At 34.6% G+C, this 21,593-nt stretch overlaps 1 protein-coding gene and 1 long non-coding RNA gene across 7 annotated transcripts in view; one reads left to right on the forward strand and one right to left on the reverse strand.

Moving 5' to 3' along the window:
- Positions 1-21,593, forward strand: part of Fife (regulating synaptic membrane exocytosis protein fife) — a 166,516-nt gene that overhangs the window by 110,128 nt on the left and 34,795 nt on the right. For all 6 annotated transcript variants that reach the window (XR_011731526.1, XR_011731527.1, XM_071774974.1 and 3 more), the window contains 4 exons: positions 7,414-7,538; positions 19,053-19,165; positions 19,297-19,361; positions 20,571-20,629. Coding sequence is in view for 4 of the 6 variants with exons in the window: in XM_071774974.1 (XP_071631075.1) it covers positions 7,414-7,538; positions 19,053-19,165; positions 19,297-19,361; positions 20,571-20,629 (362 nt within the window). In the remaining 2 variants the exon portion in view is untranslated. The remainder of the gene's footprint in view (positions 1-7,413; positions 7,539-19,052; positions 19,166-19,296; positions 19,362-20,570; positions 20,630-21,593) is intronic.
- Positions 1-21,593, reverse strand: part of LOC139810999 (uncharacterized) — an 84,881-nt gene that overhangs the window by 57,254 nt on the left and 6,034 nt on the right. The gene's annotated exons all lie outside the window — the stretch shown is intronic.

A 21,593-nucleotide genomic window follows, 5' to 3' on the forward strand; every position in this document is an offset into this window, starting at 1 on the left:
TGATATATGCGTGCTAGTTCAAATAATTTTATATCAGCATATAAAACTAGAAAGAATGATTAAAAATCTGACAATTCTGAAGTATATCAATACTTTGCTATCTTTCAAATAAATATGAATCAAATAATTAAATGGGATCTAATAATCTATCATTGTATTAGAAATTTAGTATATTGTTGTTCAACATAAAGCATTAATGACAATTAATGCATTAATAACCAAAGAGTGTACGATTTCAAAACTGATGTATAGATCCATGATTAACCTCAAAAGCGGTAGTATAACAATAACAAGCTCATTTTCGATCTTCGCGGTTTAACACGGTTTAAAACAAAACGCAATTGCGTAAATGTTAGAGGATTAAATAGATAATCGTTGAGTGACGGACGCTTTCGGTGTTGCTCGAAAAATGCAAATCGCGGAACAGGAGCGGGCGGTAACTCGGGAGTGTGCATGGTCTCGACAACAGAAAAAAAAGGACCCGATTGTTTGCGATAGACACGCAAAACTGTAAAAATTCTCTATGAGTGACGACGCTCGCGTGTAAACCTCAGCAACAATAATGCAAATTAATCCGTAAGTCACGTTTTTCAGAGTATGAATTATATCGTGTCGCGCTGCTGCAAACTATAATTTAAAGCGAAACGCCTCTCGCTTTGTCGCCTCCATGCGCGTGACATCGTTATACTTCACACAAGAACAGCAGTAGGTAGAGAGACGATTTATTTCACTTGGACAATAATTATAATTAAACGACGTCAACGAATAACGCGGAAAAACATGGACTTATCGCGGAGGTTTAATTGCGCGCGAGGAATCGGTCTCTAATCTCGACATGATGTATTTAAACTGCTACTTTGCGACGCACAACCGTATATAAAACTGTAATCTATCAGTTTGATAACGTCGTCATAAAAATGGATCTTGATAGATCGCATACATTTTTAATGCAGAAAAAAGTGACGATTTAAATTTACATGTAGTACATATACATTCAAAGGTTCTTAAAAAATATGTGACATGTTATACTTGTGAAAAGATAAAATTTCGTAAACATTTATGAACATCATTTAAATAAACAATTCTGAGTGAGTTTTATTGAAAGTATATACGTTTAATAAAACATGAAATTACGGATCTCTCGTCCGTAAAATAAAACGCGTCCTTATTTTATAAAAATAAACCGTGCTTTGTTCACACTTTTTTATTCAGAAATACAACAAACTTATTCGACATCAGCATTATTCTTTCTTTTTTGTGATTTATCTCGTGTCTCTCCGTTGCTGGAAGATTTTTGATAATGTTTTCAAATTATCAAGCGCTCGTTTGCATTCAACAATGCCGTTTCACGAGGGAGATCACCACCCGAATGTTAATATTTCCGTAAAACTTTTTTCTCATTTGAACATTTAGAATAATCTACCCTCAAGGATCGAGGACCGGCAATCGTGCAAACGAGGGCAAACTTAATGGAAATGAGCGAGAAAAAGTACGAGTTTACGTACTGCATCGCAAGCGTAGATGAAAGCTATTGTCATTATTATTATTTACATGATAAGTCTCGAGCAAGGATTTTTTGTGTCAGATTTATCACAGAAAGCGTACGAGAGAATACGCGATCAAATAATTACCATTTTCATTTTATTTTATACAAAACAGTTCAAAACTGTTGGTTTGTTTTACAAAGATATTTCTAGTTAAAAGCAAAATAATAAGGATAATATGCATTTTATTTCAATTGATTAAGAAAATATATCAAGGTACATGAATCTTATTGTTGACATTGTTAAACGTCATATGCAGCAAATTATAATGTACTATCATATTCGTGCGACGATTTATCAACATTTCGTCAAATTAATCTGAAATAGTAACTAAATTCTACTAACAATAAGTTGGAAAAATGACTGAGGAATAAAAAGAAGGTCAAGGAAATGAAAAAATCATCTATATAGAAACGGAATCCATAAAGGGGTTACGCCTTGAGCTTCTGAACTGTCCGCAACAGGTACGCTATTGTGGCTATGAACAGACGCAATTCCCATTATCGCGGCCATTTCTCTGTCCTTTCCAACTATCTAGCTGTACACTCATGGTTTGCCCCGTGTAATTATAAAATTTATTTTTAATAATAAACATCATCACGGTATTTCTTGGCAAATATCGCAGTTAAGCTAAGCAGCAAAATATTTAATTATATTGTAATAAAGTTTTAATTTATACATGCTTAAAATAATTCCATGATAACAATAATTTAAAATTAACATCATTATCGCAAGCACGCAGCAACACGTGTAAATGAGCAGCATGTAGTCTATAATTAAGGAATTTGCACATTTACTCGTAATTAGACCGTGCTTCTTGCAAGTTGTTGAACACCAACGTGAATTTTAATTAGCTTTGTCATTTTTTGAGCGTTCATTATATTCCTTTTCGCTTCGTAAACGATCGTGAACGTATAGGTCTCGAGTTTGATAATATTTGTTTTATGCGATCGCGAAATTTTCTTGAAATGCGTTTTAGAATTTTTTTGTTAAATTTAATTAGATTACCATATCTAAAGCTTACATACAGATCCGAGTATATTCATAAATTCAAGAAGTAATGGATTCAAGAATTGAAAAATTAAAATTAATTTTGTAACAAAAAATACAATTTTTCCAAATAAGTATCTACAAGAAACAATGTGAATCAAATTTGTGCACTCATGAATGGATCATAACTGATCAAAATCGATCACAACAGATCACAAAATGATCATAACTGATGGTTATTGATAATTGCCATAGCGTGCGAGCGAAACCTCTAACCGGATTACTCTGGGAGCTATCCTGACGCAAACGAGATTCTCCTTAACCAGTTCGTCAGAGCATTAATAGATAATCCCGCTGCGCTCGAGAACTCGATGACGTTGATCAATTAAATGGTACGATGTCGCGTCTATGTCGTATCTCGTTAAAGTCGCGTTTGTGCAAACGCCAGGTTTTCACGTCGGTCAATACGATAGTTCGGAATGACAACCGATTCATTGGTAGAATTGATATTCGATGACTATACCGAATTTAAAATCCTGACTGACTCGACCGCGAGACATCGACGTGGTGAGGTTTTAACTTGATTCATCTCAAATACGTCAAGTTTTTGACTCTTTGTCAACTGCGATGATTTCATTCAACGGTACGTTCGACGAATCGTTGATATTGTTTCTACGAGTTCATTGTGAACTAGCACTAGTTTCCTCAAAATTCAAATAGCATTTATTTGAACGGAAAATCAAATCATATTTCTGTACCTTAGAGGTAAAGAATCGTATCTCCATTATATTATGAATTTACAGAAAAGAAAATTTAAAGTTTTAAATAGGGAAATGGTATTCTTTTTCGGTACACGTAGGTATTCTTTACTTTTATAAAATAAAAGTAGCAATTTAATTTGTTGAATTTTTAATAAAGTACTTTAACTGATTCGTTTACTAGTACAACTGTCAATAACACGCTGTACCTGATCAAAATTAAAGCGCTATGAAAATTTCCAATATGACTTTTTCTAAACATTGTATTTTAGAAATTAGTAATAATGGATAAGACTATTATCATTATACGATTTAAGCCTCTGGAACATCGGAAAAAGTATTAACTCAAATCTTGACAAAACTGGCGATACGATTCGTTATATCTCTAAGGTACAGATTTATAACGTAACATATATAAATATTATTATATTAATTTGTTACTATAACGTAACAAATATGAATATTACTATATTATAAATTATTATAATACTGTAGGTAGATTTTCTATATTATCGTAACGAAAATACTATTTCCAGCAAACATTTTTCATTTCTATAGTTTCTATATTCAATATTTTTCCATATTCAATATATTTCTATATTCGTTCTTGATTACAGCATTGTTACTACCGCCAGAAAGTTAAAACGTCTCTATTCACAATCGTTGAAATGTATCGACAGCACTTGCTGAATGTTCCTTCACGATTCGAGTATACGAAAGGGCGGCAGAATTACGCGCGGCAGCAACAGGATTAATTCGTACACATCAGAACGAAATTACCCGCGCGGCTAGTACGATAACACTTAATTAAGTGGTTCTCCTCGCGCGCGAGTTTCGAATTTCTCATGCCAATACACATAGGGACAATACCATTGCCGGCAATGCGCAAGAATGGCTCACGGTCGACCACGGAAGCTTAGGCGCGTAGAAAGCGAAAATGTTGGCTGGGCACTATGCGCATTGCACGAGAAATGGGCGTAAGGGCTCGTTCGATACAACGCTCGTGTATTTGTCAGCCGTATATCAAACTATGCCTCCGACATCTCGACTCTTTTCCTATACCCTTTCAATCCACACTGTCATCGCATCTCCAGCGAAAATCTTTATACAACACCCACGTCGTCCGGTGACATGATCTTGATATCACATGCCGAAGACGAGGGTGCAGATCGGGAGAAAAAAAAATATCTCGCAATCGGTGAAATACTAAAATGAAAAATGCATGTCGAAAATTCAAACGTGTATTGGGCCATTTATACATTGATCCTTCCCCTCGTTACATCAAAAGTAAAATATTTAAAGTACTTGAAACAAATTTTAAACATTTTTAATATTAACAGCTTAATCTCATTTAAAACTGATGATAGTAGATAATAAATATTAAATAGTTTTGAAGATAGATTTCCAATTGAACACTAATCTATCTGTTACTCTCATTTGATAGTAGATAATAAATATTAAATAATTTTGAAGATTGATTTCCAATTGAACACTAATATATCTGTTACTTTCATTATTTACATAGGGTAAACTCGGGTAAGATGGCCATACCGGAAAGATGGCCAACCCATATTCATTCGATGTTTCATGGGGAGCTAGATTGAAAGAACATAAGTTGGCCATCTTTCCTGTATGGCCATCTTACCCTAGTTTACCCTATATTGATATAATAACAATTATATTTTTATTGCAATGTATAACATTTCTGAAACTACAAGATCAAGATAGATAAAATATAAGAATCAGAAAAGTACATGTAAGCCACCAAGAATATTGCTGCTATAAAGCATATCTACCGCATTATAGACGCCCTAAGTAAACGCACAAAGCAATAACACACGTTCAAGCACAGCACGCAGCACGCACTCACGACACACAACACACAAATCACCCATGACATCATTTAATTAAAGTACGCACACGAGATCAGGCCGAAACGAATAAAAATACGTGGATGCTAGTTTATTGAGTTTAGTGAAAAAGCTAGTGATAAGATGAAACGAGTCTTCGGGTGCGAAAAGAAGATAGAGTAGATTTTATGGAAGAAGGCAGTTGATTGTGTGTAATACTCGACTGCAATGTAGAAAAAAGCAACACGAAATTTCATAGTGTGATGCAAGTATATATAAAGAATAAAGATATAATCCTGATCACGTTTTTTTTTAAATGTTGTGCATTAAACACGTCTTTCAAAATCATTCTAATATTAATTAAATCATTTTCATATCTAAATCTCTAAATTTTAAATTATTCATAATAAGAAAAGGTAGTAGATATAGATATATCATGTAAATAATATTTTCAAATTAGAGCAATACTTAAACACATTACCTATTACATTTTACCTATTATTAATCCATTAACCAAATAAATATGTTTTCGTACATTCCAACTGCAGTCTATAAAATTCATATAAAAAAGTCGTAAATAGCAAACGCTGTAAACGTGGGAAATAAGCGAAATGCTGTTGCAATGTCACGTATAAAAATGCGAAAAACCAACTTGGCAATTTTTTATCATCGCTATGCAGCCAGAATTAATTAAGAATGTTATATGCTATTATCGGTAAATCTCTCCGTTTTTATCGCTTCCTCCTTCCTGCGCCCTTCCCCCTGCCTACTATTGTTATATAACTTTCCCTTATTAAAATATCTATAGAGGATTATATTGCATTATTTGCACAAATAGCGCGAAACTTACAATCTGTCTCATATTTTCTCGGCATAAACGCGATCGATTCATCATTTCGGCTGAGAACAGTTACGACTGTGCGATATTTTCTACAATTCCGCGACTACATTAATTTGTGTGTCAATTCCAACAAACTCGATTTCCGCCGGATATGACAAACTAACTCGCAAACATACTTGAAATAAATTTCAAATTTATGCTTATATGGTATTTGTATGGATATCGCAATTAGAGTTAAAATTATGCCCCTTTGACTTTTGGGGTATCTGTTAATCTTCCTGCTTTCCTAACAAATTGGTACCCTTTCCAGAAAAGGTCAATTCGTATAATCAATTCCATAAATTACTTTGATTGTGTTAAGCCAGTCCGATACAGATATATGTATCTAAATCCATATGATGTATAAGATCAAATAAAAGTAAAACGAAATTTATTTTTGCCCGTTTTCCCTCCAAGTAATTTTCAAAGCTTTTGCGGACACGTCGCACAAGTTCTCATCCACTTAGAGATCACAAAATTTACGGTTACCGGTAATAGAAGGTTGTCTGTCGAGTCCGCGTGGTTAATCGTGATGCGAGGGTTTATACAGATGTTACGAAATCCTTGGAGCCAATAGCTCGAAATTGGCTTGGTCATGTCGGATTGTATTTCAGTTGTAATGCGCTTAATTCCTGAATTTACCGAAACATGGCATTGAAATAGCTCTGTCAGCATGAATTAGAGAGGGATTTGCGTATAACTAAAGATTGGTAGATTTTAGATTTACTTTACTAAAATCTTTCTCTTACTCCTGAAAGATGATGTAAGAAAATAATTCATTTAACTTTATACGATATTTAAAATAGTTTATAATTGATATAAAAACGTCATAAAAAGAAATTCTGAATCCGCCTTCGTCTGTGATATTGCAGAGACTAAAATAAAAGGTTACCATGTTAAATCATTATTTTATTAAAACTGATATTGTTCTCTAAATTATTTTTGATTGTAAAAATAGAAATTTCAACGATCGGATAACAATTCGCAAAGCTAAATTACGCACTCGCATGCGCATTAGATTCGCTAACAACGTGACTGAGTTATCCCAACAATCGACGCAATTGCCGCTCGCGTTTACAACGAGCGTGGGCGTTAATTATTTTCCTAGACTCGATGTTGCAGCTTCGGCCGCACTCGCGAGTACATACATAAATTCTACTGTGGGGAAAGGGGGAAAGCTGCGAGCGAGTTACGCCGCTGCGAAACGTAAACTGCATTTCTCTTCGAAACGGCACTGGCGCAGCGACACGTGTACGAGCCCGGTATGTTCTCGGCCCGATGACGCAAATCCTACCTACGGAGATGAGAGATAGCCGCGGAAATTGCGGCGCTGTACTGCTTTTCACCGATGTGCATATATTTCGTTCTTAACCAACGTTTCTTTGTTGCAGCGCGTGGATTTGGCATGAGGGTGGTAGGCGGCAAGACGGGGTCGGACGGACGCACCTTCGCGTGTATCGTGTGGACCGTGCCGGGTGGCCCCGCCGAGAAAGCTGGATTGCAACAAGGCGACAAGGTACGTTAATGTGTATTACATCCAACGTAACATTTCCTGGAGATTATAACAAGAGGATCTTTCACGTATAAATCTAAACTAATCCTGAAAGTTGCCTATCGTGTCTATCCTATAATTTTCTTTCCATTTCGGAGAAATTTTACAGAAATGTTAGTTACTTGTATTAGTTGTATATTTTATCTAATTTATTTTTGGAACGCTAAATATTTTGGAGTCACGCATCCTATTTATTTCAAGTGTCAATAGTCATATTTATAATAAGAACTTGACGTCGATTTATTTAATAAAAAATATCTAACAAGAGATTTAAATTAATATCCAGTAATTTTTATATCTTATTGTTAAATTAGTTACTTACATAAAAATTTACAATTCTATTTTTATCATTTTTATAAAGAAAATTGAACCTCACTTTGAATAATGTTACTGATACCTGTTATTGATACTTTAATCGGTCGGATATTCGTATAGCGGAGATTACAGTATTAACTTTGCTGTTTCGTTCAGAATCATCGTGAGCCGTTTTTAAAATACAATAACTCTGCCCATATCGCCTCTAACTCTTTGTAAATTTTATCAGCTCATGCAAGGTAACGCTATTAAACAATATAACGTAACGTGAATGCCCGAGAAAATACTACATGAAATATAGTACGGAAATATTTTCCCACGAGATGTTTATCGTTACCCATCGGATATTGTAAACGATAAATACGTGTAAATATCGGCATCCCTCGATGCATCCATTTTAATTAAATTTAAAGTTGAAGTACTGACAGAGAGCCAAGTGAAGAATCGTTCTGCTCACTTGCGTAAATTCGTACTAACATTCAAATTGATCAATTTTCCTTAATAAACTGCACATCCCGGCATATTATGCGCTAATTTGTAATCAGTTTTATTATTATGTGAACATAATTACTGAACATAATATATACTAATAACGTATTCTATAAGTGCTTCAATTATATATATTAATATATCATATCCACCGACCAAGCAATGCAAAATTCAAGGCAAAACGTTCTTGGACAATAAATAAGTTAAACACCACGATACCCAGATGCCATTCAAACGTCAGACCGTGCGAAAAGGCGGGAAGTGTCCTTTGGACTCTCTATCTGCCCCTCGAGTGTCATCGCGCACAAAGGGTCGGCATAGATAGACATAGGTATATACGGATGATTGATCGATCGCGGAGCAACGAAAAGACGCTCTCTCGCTCCTGTTTACCATCATTACATTTTCATAAAGATTCCCTGACGACGATCATTTATCGTCGATGGGCTTCTCCCTTGCGCTCAGCAACAACGTCTAATAAGGAACGTGCAGATGTCACGGAATGGCCTCGCATTTCTCGTCACCGCATTTCCCCCCGGAAAACGGAAAAAGACATTGCTCGCGTTCATCCTGCTTTCCTTTTATCGGCGGATGAATATTGAATCGGAATCAAGAAAGCCGTGCGACCCTACACCGCGAAAACGCGAAAACGAAAAACGTGAACGGTCGAGACAAGTGTGACGTGCTTGTTACTCGAGCTAGAACGAAAATCCGCGATACGGCGCCTTCGTGTGTTCCGCGAATTCAGTAATGCTTTGTTTAATCCGCTTACATCCCGTCGCTTGTAAAATCGGAACGAGCAAACTCTCTCGGCGAGATCCATTCGAAATGACGACCAATTCGCTACTGTCGAGCTCTGGAATAGACAGGCGTAATGCTAGAATCATACATAATTTCCGCGATTATGCCCCGTCTATTTCTATACTGTTATATCTCGACCATGTGGTAATCAAGTTTCTTCATTTCAAAATGACAATTGTCATGTGCGCTCAAAAGTGATTTTGTCAATATTCCGTGCTTATCCGAACATTTGATTACTGCCGTTACTATTACGAATACGTTACAGTTCGGTATCAATTATTAATCTGCGTAACAACGAGAAAACGCCTATTATACTATATAAAACGAGAACTGCGTCTATTATAGTAGTGTAAATAGTTAATACAAAATTTGATTTATCTTACATCGTTATTTTCATAAAAAAGGAAAGTACTTTTAAAATCGTGGGTTTAAACCGCTCACGTCATTTTGCGTGCAAGTATAGATAATATCATATACAGAACAAAGACGTGATTTATGAAAGCAATTTCCTGTAATAATTGTCGAAAACAGAATCGCGATATGAACCTCGCAAAAAAAACTCAACCTTCTCTCGCATGTGCGATATAACCATGCTCGATCTAGATTTGCACCTGAGTACAACATATTTGTCGTCACGAGTTCAAACCCATATTTAGCAGCACTTCTCTTTTTGCGACAAGAGTTTACGATAAAAAATAGATAAGTTGCCGATTTGACGATAAAACAATTACTCAATTTATTAAAACGAAGGGAAAAAAGTTTCAACCCGAAAGCGGGAAATCTTTTTCTTATTCACCTTGCAAGCAGAGTTTTGTCAAACAATCCCGGTCCTAAGAAATAAAATCTCGTAGAATTTAAGAAGGATGGGCATCTGTCGCAGAGAAAGAAAGAGACACACATATATCTATAGAGCGTCATGGTTTAAAGTTATCTTTTCCCCACGATCTCATTAAATCCCAAAGATAATTAAACTTCTTCCTGCCAGGCGAAACCTCTCGAAGATCAATCGCCGAGATCGCATTTCGATACGACCAAATTCCAGGCAAGTTTTTATCGCCAGCAGGATTATATACTTCAACTGCCACCCTCTAAATTTCTTCAAGAGTCTCGACAATACTTGTGACAAGTGTCCCGATTTTATAGGCAAAAAGATGATAAGAAGATCGTTATACGAACAAGTTTTGCAATTTACGTGTATAATGTTTTTTAATCAAATCCTGATTCGATGAACTTTTATAAAATTTTCAAATGTGTTTTTTTTTTATTTTTAGATTAAATGAATGAATGAACTTTATTTGCATTTTATGCTTACACATATGCAAAGGGGTGAAGCAAAAAAAAACTTTGCCTTACAATAACCATAACAGAACCAGTAGAATTACTTAATTATTTTTAGATTACTGCGATTTATCTTTATAATTTGAATTTCTCTTTAGGAAATTTTAAAACGTATTTTATAGCGGTTTCAATTTTTAAAATGTTTATTGTAGATAAGTTTTAAACATAATATACAAATATATACGAGCTGTATAAAATCTTATAAGTAATTTGTTATCAAAATCATTGAACTTGTCTATATAATGCATTTAATGTAAACATAAATGCATATATTGTTTTATTTTATGTATATATTTTTAAATAGATAAAAGTATTTCATGCTGTCTTTTCATGCTATCTATTACTTTAGTTAGACACATTAAATAATGGCTAGCAAAAAAGAGAAGAAAAACAAAGAGAAATGGAGATAAAAAAAGCGTTCTTCTCGCCAGAGGTGCGAAGTAATTAGAAACCCCGCGAGAACAAAGTTCCTACTAAATCGGACCTGGAAACAGGAACGAGAGCGTAATTAAATATTGATCTTTCATTTTGTATCGCACAGGACAAAAAAAATCGTAAACGCGGGTTTTACGTTTCACACGTTTCAAATTTAAAACGAATGTTGATCTTTCATCAATTGTATTGCAATAAAAGGATCGAATAGAAGTTAAAGAATCCGTCATAAAGTTTGATGAAACGAAAATAGAATTCAGATTAAACTATTATCGACGAATTGAGAATCTCATCTCATATCGGATAATGTTTGTATATTATTTTTTCGAGATAAAAAGTAACGTGAAAATTGAGATTCAAAATGTTTCTTCTCGCGATCCGTATCTCATATCTTATACATTATATGTATATCGGCGAAGATCCGCATACGTAATCTTTAGACTGTTCTTATATAGTTTGCGCCGTGTTGCCGACGTGATGTATCTATCGGTGCAGTGAATTACAACGGTGCATCGCGTACCTAACACATATACATTCGCCGTTAATGGACAATCTCCCACGCGGTAATTAATAACAATAAAGTTTGACATCGAGTCGATCGAACAGCAAGTCCAACCCCCAGCATCTCGTGTTCTGACAACGTTTGCTCCTGACGTCATATGAACGTCGTAATCGCGCCGGCTTACGTTGGAAATGAAATTTAATGTCAACGAGAACATAGTACGCTGTTAATCAACGACGTGATTCGATAAATCGTAATAGAAGGAACTTTCAGTGCCAATTCCATTCATTCATTCATAATGGCGCAAATCCTAGTCGGACCTGAGCCTTCCCCAAAGTCCGGCCAATACTTTTTTAAATTTCGTGTGTCTCCAATCTCTCGCGTTTTGTCCAATTCTGTTTCAGTAAGAGAAATATTTTCGAAATACGTCAAATGTACATATAGATATCGATAAATGAACAAAATTTGCGCTGAACAAAATGAACACTTTTGTACAGCATGCTGTACAAAAACGTAAATTAAAAAATCAAATTTAACAATAGCTTGAATTAAATTAGAAACGAGAATTGAACGTTTATCTTGGAAGATTGAAATTGGGAAAGAGATTTCAATATCAATAGAATTAAAATAATTTACAATGCTATTATATGAAATAAAATAACGTAATATTATTTTCACATCATGCGCTATCTTGATTTAATATTTCATTAATCATAACTTGATTATGAACTGACTAGTTTGTTAATTTTTTGAAAAAATATATTATTTTTATTTTAATTCAATTTCAATTTTATGATAATAAAAAGTAAGTCTAAAATATCAATTTTACCGTATTAGGTGAGTCAAACTCAACATAAGATAAATTTGCCGATATACTGAAAATGTTTTCATAACTACATTCATATATTTTGTGATAAAAATTTAAAAATTCTGTTGTAAAAAATTAAATAAATTTCACAATAAGTTTAATTTTTATAATAAATAAAATCTAACGAAATAAATAAAGCGTTTTATATCCACTCTCTTCTACGTTTTTCAATTTGTTACTTATTGAATATTTATTGAACAAATACTTATAATACGATGTTTGTAACATCTACGCGATGCCAATGAATCAATAATTATACATAAATATGAATGAAAATATAAAGTAATTTAACAATAGATAGAAACGCGGCGTCAGCTCACCACAAAGAAAAAATATGAAAATTAAAAATTGTTTACAGCGCATATGCAACGTCTCTACTGCAAGTTAATATAGTAAATGAATATAAAATAAAATATTGTGAATGAATATTCCACTGTACATAAATAAATACTTTCGAAAATTTTTAACGTTATTATTTCAATAGAAAAGCATCTCCTACTTTAATTTGCTAATCAAATATCTTACTAACTTTTCAATCAATTAAACAATTAAAAAACTACCAAAAAGTCATAATTTTCAAATAAATAACAAAATTTAAGACTTAAGAATATTTTGTTTTATCTGGCGTATTTCTCTGCGAAATCTCGCCGTTGAATTGTGCCAAATTGCATTTACAGCGTATATATTGTGGCCTTTTAATTGTAGTGTTTCTCCGTAAAAACACGTATACCATCATAATTTCCGCAATTTTATTTTTCGCCAACGCGTTGAAAAAAATTTTCACGTCCCGCGTATATCTATTCACGTATATCTGTCGCTAGTCGTGATATTTCCTTTATCACGCGAATATTCTATACGGGCGGACCTACATTAATCTCACGTTTCACGCTTTATCTCTACGTCGTTCAAACACGGTTTTCTCGCGTCATTATAAAGCGAAAAATGTATGACGAAACATGACGCTCTCCCCTCTTTGTCGCAAAGCGTCGCGAGAGGCAGATTTGCTATTGCTCGAATACGGCCTTCGTATTTCTACTTTTGCAAACGAATGACGTGTTGTAAATTTTCGGAACGACACGAAAGTAAGGAGAGGTCTTTTTCGAGGACTGAACAGTCGCAACGGGAGGCGCACGCGAGTCACTTATTTTAAATAATGCTTTCAAATGGGGTGATATACGGAATTATTGTGCATCGTAAATAAACGGGCAAAGTAATGTGATAAAACTGATTTTAAAAAGAAGGAAAAAAGAAGCCAATTTCAACGTAGAGCATCTTCCATTTATTACAGCTGCTTATGTATGCTTATATTTAAAAAAAAAAAGGTTAAAGATAGTTCTATGCCAATCACTAATCTTGATCTGATTTGTTCTAGCAATTATATTTTATTAAAACCTATATATATATATATAAGAATAGGAAGAGAGAAAGAGAAAGACAGAGAAAATGACAAATAATAATACTTCGATTTGGTATTTATAATAATCTCAATTTCAATGAAGAATAAATTAATATCTGCGCAGACGAAGTAAGAAAATAATAGCAAATTATTCATATAATTTTATTACCATTATCAAAATTATAAAAAGGATTAACCTGTATCGAGGTGATTTTGCAATATAGAAGCACAAAACAGATTCGAAATCGATTATTTTGTAATTCCTGTAATAAATGTCGCCGTTTCCGCATCCCGTGTATACCGCAACTTCGGTAACCCGCATTTCACATCTCGCATATATCGTACCAGATTGTAGTTTTAACTGTTGATTTTAACTCCGATATATTATAGCTTTCGATTGTACCAATAGATCGGTATTTGAAACACATGCATGGCATTTTTTAGTTAACTTCGCGGCATTGTGTCCGCCGCCTATGTTCTATCGAGTATTCTTCGGCGTGTCTCACGAACGACTGAATTTTTTTTCTGACTAAGAGATGCAATATATATCATGCAATGAACGAGGATCATGGAAATGACGAACTGGCTGCTGATCGCTTTCATACGCGTCATTTCCTGTATCCAGTTACCGCATCCGCAATCTTCCCTTTATACAATAAGAGTTCAAGGTAATGAGGAAAAAAAGTCCACGTGGATACACAATGTGACGTGAACGCTCGAAAGCTCGTTCTGAACCACCGAGATAGAAAATTGTGCGCGTGTGTAATAATGCGGAATACGTGTGCGTGAGGTAACATGATTGCGAATTGAACCGAGCCTGATTATCAAAACGTGAAGAATAATTCTTAAAAAAAAAGCGAGGAGAGGTAATTTAGCCGAGGAGATAGAAAATTCGAAGAGATTTTAGCTTACTTAACCCCTTGACTGCCGATGATGCAAATTCTCGTCGTTTTGGACTTTGCGTTCATTACCGCGAAAATGCATTTTCTCGTCATGAAATATTTTGCTATATTAGAGCTGCTATGTAATTTTATCACTGAAGCAAAGGGTAACTACGGATTTTTAAATGTGCTGAACACGATTTTTAAGTCCAATTTGCAAAATGTTGCCTCAGAAAAAAGATATGGCTATCAGAAAAATAAAAATGTCTGAATATTCTCATCACAAGATATTTTATTATATTAAAGTTTTACAAGAAATTAATGACTGAAACAAGTAAACTTTTATAACAAAAGTTGTCATAAAAGTTTATAACAAAAATTTTTTTAATTTGACTTGAAACAGCACCATCATTAAAAATCCCTCTATATAAACTTTCATTAATTTTCGAGAATCTTTTGTTTTGGACATTTTAGGATCTGCACTCGAGGGAAATGGTGTGGCGCAAGGAAATTATATAACTGTACATTAACTGAAATCATGTACATAAAATACGAAATAGTATTAATCGTGTACATAGCGATCGTGACGCAGATAGATGTGCGCTGTTCTAATGAGCCGGAGATCTGAGTTCAAATCCGACCAAGAAGTCGGTTTTTATTCGATCGCCACCTTTCGGAAGGTATAATGGCAACCCACCGAGAGTATATACGGGCAAACGTATCTTGCCACGAGCACTCTCCTTTATATATTTGCCGTTCGAAATCATTAAGTCCCATGCATACATGAAGTAAGAGTAAGGAAAGGTATCTACCAGATTAAAAGTGGTCACGAAAAATGTTCCGTATGCTGGGGCCAGGTTTGCCGAATTGAATAACGTGGACCATTTCATCGCCATCTTGAATCTTCGTATGTGTCACGTTCGTGTTACGTTTAGTTGGGTATTAGTTAGTGTGTAAAGTATCGGTGATAAATAATTTTGATTGTATTAATACGAGTAGATACCTGCAATGTATTGACGCGGATACCCGTATTAACGAGAGTACCCGAATTATCTGGGCACCTGTGAAACCGGTCCAGATCCTTTCAACTCACTTTAAAATGTATTATTAAAATTATTTATCACCAACATTACACACTTACTAATCCTAGCCCAACTGAACGTAACACGAACGTGACACATACGAAGATTCAAGATGGCGACGAAATGGTTCAAGTTATTCCATTCGGTAAACCTGGACACATACAGAATATTTTTCGTGACCATTTTTTCCGCTCTACACTATAGGAGATATCTCTCTTTACTCTTACTTCATAGTTCCATATATCTGACACACAGATATATACAAATAAGGATAACAACGAAAGAAATTAATTATACCATGGTGTCTTCTCTTCTTCGATCTAATTTCGAAAAAAATCATCAATTCAAGAAAGACACACCATTGTTATAATTAATTCTTTTTTTTTATGAATATGACATGTTCCAATACGCGTTAACTTTCCATACGTTAATTTGTACTTTGCCCGTACGTCTTCACTTTCCGGATGAGTGTCTACATAGTTCTGTTATGTTTAAGGTGTAATATAAATGTTATTCTTTAAAAATTTTTCGGATCGGAATCGGTGTTAAATTGTGGATCCTATATACATATCCTATATCTAACGCAGATATATGCAGAAGGGTCATAATGTTCGAAATCGAGCGAAACAACTAATTAAGAAGAAGGTTAATTATGCAACTAATATAAAATTCGAAAATATTTTAAGAATACTAGAAATGTATGATAAATAGACAAAAAGATACTGTAGAGTCCAATAAACGAAAAATACATTAAAGAGATAGATTTTCCATTCAAATGTAAGCAAAGTGTATATATGGACATAGAAAAATGCTTTGAAATCTTCTCGAAGTAAGGAGCAAAAAAGGCTCACTTTTATAGAACCAAAAACTGATCAAGTGAAAAATTCTGCATTACTATACCGCCAGCGTGAAATCATTTCTTTATCTATATTTTTCTTTCTCTTTCTCCTTCTCTCTCTCTCTCTCTCTCCTACAAATCTCCCTTTATCGCATCTGGAAATATGCAAAGGCAGAAAGATTCGCATACAAAAGCTACTCGACAATATTTGGAAAGTTGGAAACACCTTTCCACCTGCTTGGATAAATATTTTCATTTCAATGCAAAGTTTCTCTCGTTGCGGGCATTTCTTGATCCGAAAAGGAAAACTTTGCTTCACTCAAGCATACACATATACATAGATTCGAGCATCACATAATTATTATATCATTGTTATCATTATTGCGTTTTCGTTTCATCAAATATCATAGAATTCAAAATTACACATTTCTCCTCAGATTCTTTGCGTTCTAACTTCTCCTGAAAATTCTTCTCGTTAAATTGCAGATATTTCGCGAAAATCTGCTAGTAAATGAACGCGGATGGAAAGTTTATTTTCCGAGTTATGAGCTTTCGAATATGAGTCGTGCTGTCTATATCGCAACATTTGCAACGACGATAAATGTTACGTCCGCGAAGGAAAATTGTGCATCAGTCTGTTGTACCGAGGCGAACTTGTCATGAGGATGCATGGGCGATATTCTCGCGACATGAGCATGTAATAGAATTGTACATGGGCCAACTCGTATTCGAGATACACATTTCTATGTATTATAAAACGAGGACGTGAGTAATTGACTATTTCGTCGCGTGATATACGTTTGATATCTTTTAGCATTTTAAGCGTCAATGAAACAGTTATCTCAGACGTTATAATTCGTTAATGCGATAAATTGATTTCCAAAGACTTCCATTTGCAATTCCATTTTTCGCTCTTACGCTTTCCCATTCAAGAGAAAGCCGCGGTGTATCGATCACGCTTCCTTCTTCCTCAACATAGAGCGATTTGCATTCGATTCCACTCGCGGTTTAATTGAAAGCCGTCGGGTGCCGTAATTAACGCGCGCGGTATAATGTTTCTCAAAGGACCTCGGGTCTTATATACAGGCATTGTTATACAACAGAAAGCAGCGACAAATACATTTTCAAATTTCACGTACAACATGTAATAATTGAAACAAATATGCGACAAACAATTCGTAAATTTTACGATTTAATATTGAGAATAATTGTCGACACTCGTTTGCGAATGTTTTGTTGCGAGTGCTTTTAATATTTCATTATAAAAAAAAACGGGGAATATAAATTTCACTCTTCTTCTACCGTGAGTTTTCCACATCGTTCCGAAATAATTGCAGTATTCTAATCAGATGTTTAATTCGATTCTCATATGCATTAATTAACATGCAACACCTAATTGAAATGTAATTACACTTGCGCACATCACGCAACGAAAAGTACGACGTGCGAATATGGAAAGTGTTATACATTGCTAAATAAGATTGCGAATCAAATCTGTATCCGTGAAAATTTACTCAAAATTGGAGGACCTAATTTATTAAGTTTGCTGATTACGCTTGACGAAGCACGCACGTTCCCGTTAGCCAAGCCATGTATAACCGCTGTATTTCAATTTTCACGCTTCTTCATCTTACGCGACAACAAATAGCATTCAACACGGGCCCTTAATCTTCTTAATGTCTTCTCGGCCAAGTAGCCTTAAGGATTAACACGGCGATTTCCCCCAAAAGTTTGTACAGCTTACCGTCTGGCGGCGATCTCGCCGTCTTCGTTACGGCAATCCGCTCAAGTAATTAAAATAATTAAAGTGCTTAAAGCGCCGGAAGGACCGGATGCTTTACGACCGATTGCATTTCGGTCCTGTTGCCTCGGCGAGACGCGTTTCAACATTAATTTCACGACCGAGGCTGACGGTCTCGAACCGTCAGGAATCCGAGCCATTCTACTCTCCTCTTTCATATCTGAGATGAGACATTCTGCACTGCAGTTATACAAAAAAAAAATTACGATTTTGAAATATTTCACGAAAAATCGTTAAGTTTTTTTACGAGCAACTACTTAGAGCGTTAAAAGTAATCATCACACACAATTGGCAAAAAATAGAAATATATAATAATTGTAAAATAATATAAAAAGGTAAATAATATAATATAATTTTAATCTTTAGCTTTATTATTATTATTTTTCAAAATTTATAATAAAAAGTATTCGTGTAATAAGTATTCACATAATCAAAATTTCAACTTATTAATTATTCGAATAAAAGAAACTACATTTCGACTATTACAAGATATCTTTTGTAAGAAATATTTTTAAAATAATATACTAACAACATAATAAATGTGTGTGATAGCCTCTCTATTATAATTTATATGAAATAAAAACAGTCATCTAGATTCAATTACAATTAAATAACTGTAGGAGTAAACGCGCGTTCACTTGAGCAATAAAAATATTTTCCACATGTTCGCATCGATATTTTACAATATTTTACATCATCAAATAATATACATTGATACGAAATGGCTATTTATAGGTGCTAGAATGGTCCGGCATGTCTCTGATCGATCGGAGTTTCGAGGAGGTGCAGCAGATAATCGAACGGACCGACGACATGGCGGAATTGGTGGTGGAGCATACGACCGATATGTAAGTCAATGCATACAGTAATATTACCGTGAATAGACACAATTGTGAATAGACCTAACCGTAAATCGATTCTCTGTATTCGCTTCGTGTTTCTCGGGCGAACCGATTTCTATGGCACTCTCGCAAAACAGCACTGGAGAGATGCTTGACGATCCGCAATCCGGAAAAACACCTACAAATTTGGGCCTGCTGATGGGTAAGTATCAGCAGACAAAACGCGAGTGATCGCGAGTATTACTTATGTTCAAATATAGTTTCCCCTAACTAAAATTTATAGGAATGATCTCCGATTACATCATTAATATCAATTTCATATAAACTCGCAAGTATTTCTCAATATACAAGAAACCACATTTTATTGAAGATCGATATAAACGTTAAAATTAAATTTTTGTTGCGTATAAAATTTCATTACATAGTTTTCCCGTAAAATCGGCTATCGCTCAACGATTTTCATGCCCCAAATACGAGTTCTATGAAAAGAATTTTATACATACAAGAACAAAGTATATATTACATATTCTCTACCGATTTGCAACATGATAGGAAAATGGTCGTGGTAATAAAATATAAAATTGACTACATTTAACTAATCCGAGGTCAGTAGTGAAGATTAGTTATTTCGAAAGCGGGTCGTCATAGAAAAAAAAGGAAACATCTGAAAGGTGGCAGTCGCGTGTAGGCTCTTGCCCGTATACATCGTTCTAGAAATAAATGCATCCGAAGTAATACGAATGGTGTCTTTTTATACGACAGATAAAAAAGTTCCGTGATATTCTAGGACAAGAATGGCCTCTGACCGTTGACATGATTTCGTTTTGACCTCGAAAATGTATCCGTAAGATGAACAAGTATATTTTCGTATCCCTGAATATCTGCTAAATCATTCATTTTATACATTCTGCATCCATATACGTGACGCGTTAAGTTTCTGTGTATAAATTCAGAAGGTATGTAATTTTTTTAGAAATAATTTGCCATCAAAAGATGAAATTGCACTTATGAGAAATAAAAAACCAATTCTCAATGATTTATCAACGTAACCAATCGTCGTTACATATCTTACGCAATTAGACTTCCTACTACACGAAAAGAAAAAATATGACTCAGAATTATAAATTATTTAGTTAAAAATTTTGAATTAATCACAGGAATTTAATTGTTACTAATTTCCGCAGAAATAATTGAATTTTTGCCAATAATAACGAGCTCAAAAATTTTAACTTACGAGAGTAGAAAGCTCCATGAATAACTGATAATTTCGAGTCGTTCGTTTTTTTTTTACTCTCGCGCGGCGAGAGAGGCCGGCTACAGAGATGTCATCATATAGGTAGTCGCTACGGAAAAAACAGTTACGGAAGCAACGTGCGTCACTGATACGATGCATTTTGATATGTTTTTGCAGAAACCGAAACGGAGAAAGCGCCAACGTCGCCGACGCGCAGGAAACTACCAAAGACGCCGGTATAACGAGTTACTAAGTTGACACCTACACACATTGACCGTTTCTCTCTTTCTATCTTTCTCTCATTATCCTACACGATGTACACGATGCATACGCAGACTCGGGGATAAGCACGCTTATAAGCCGAGAATAAGAGCGTAAGAAAAAAAGAAAGAGAAAAGCGCAGGGGAACATCAGCTGAACAAAAAAAAAGGGATGCGTCCTCTCGCGTAGTCTCTTTACTTTTGTATATAATATAAGTATGATTAATCAGGCGTGCACGGACACGAACTGATTGCGCACATTTGTAAACGAGAGATGTGTGCAGGCAGGCGTGACGTGTGTGAAAAAGTGCGTAGGTTTTAGCGTCAACGTGCAAATCAGTTAAAGTGAGCGAGTTACGTCATGTGCTGAAATATATCGTGCACGTAACGAACACGGTTTATAAAAAAAGCTCCTGTTAATTATAATCAATTTTAATACCTACAATTAATTTTGGCGAGCAAAAAAACGTTCTGCAATAAGACTGATGTCTTCGGATCTTTTGTCCGGTCAATTCATTTGCATGAATTTAAATATACCGCATTTTTTTCAATATTTTATACCAAAAAAACATATATTTTAAAATTTTACATACAACTTACATTATAAAGATTTAAAATTGATGCCAATTTACAATTGCGAATTAAGATTTGAATTATTCACGCATATCTCTCTGTTAACACAGTTTAATGCTAGTATTAATATATATATATAAACGAAGCTTTTAAGCGTTAAACTTTTGCGATAGATAATACCAGGCAAATTTCATATAATTTTATTTTCACTGAGTTTCACTAATCGTTTAGTTTATCCCCCAATTCTAGTACGTTTAAACTCGTCGATAATGCCTGAGTTACTCCCTAAATTTTATCTCTCGGTAGGAGTCCCCCGTACCGGCAATCTTATCCGAACGCTTAGTCGACGGTTCTTAAGAAAAGCTGA

This window comes from Temnothorax longispinosus, chromosome 4, assembly GCF_030848805.1.
Source record: "Temnothorax longispinosus isolate EJ_2023e chromosome 4, Tlon_JGU_v1, whole genome shotgun sequence".
Classification (NCBI taxonomy): Eukaryota; Metazoa; Arthropoda; class Insecta; order Hymenoptera; family Formicidae; genus Temnothorax; species Temnothorax longispinosus.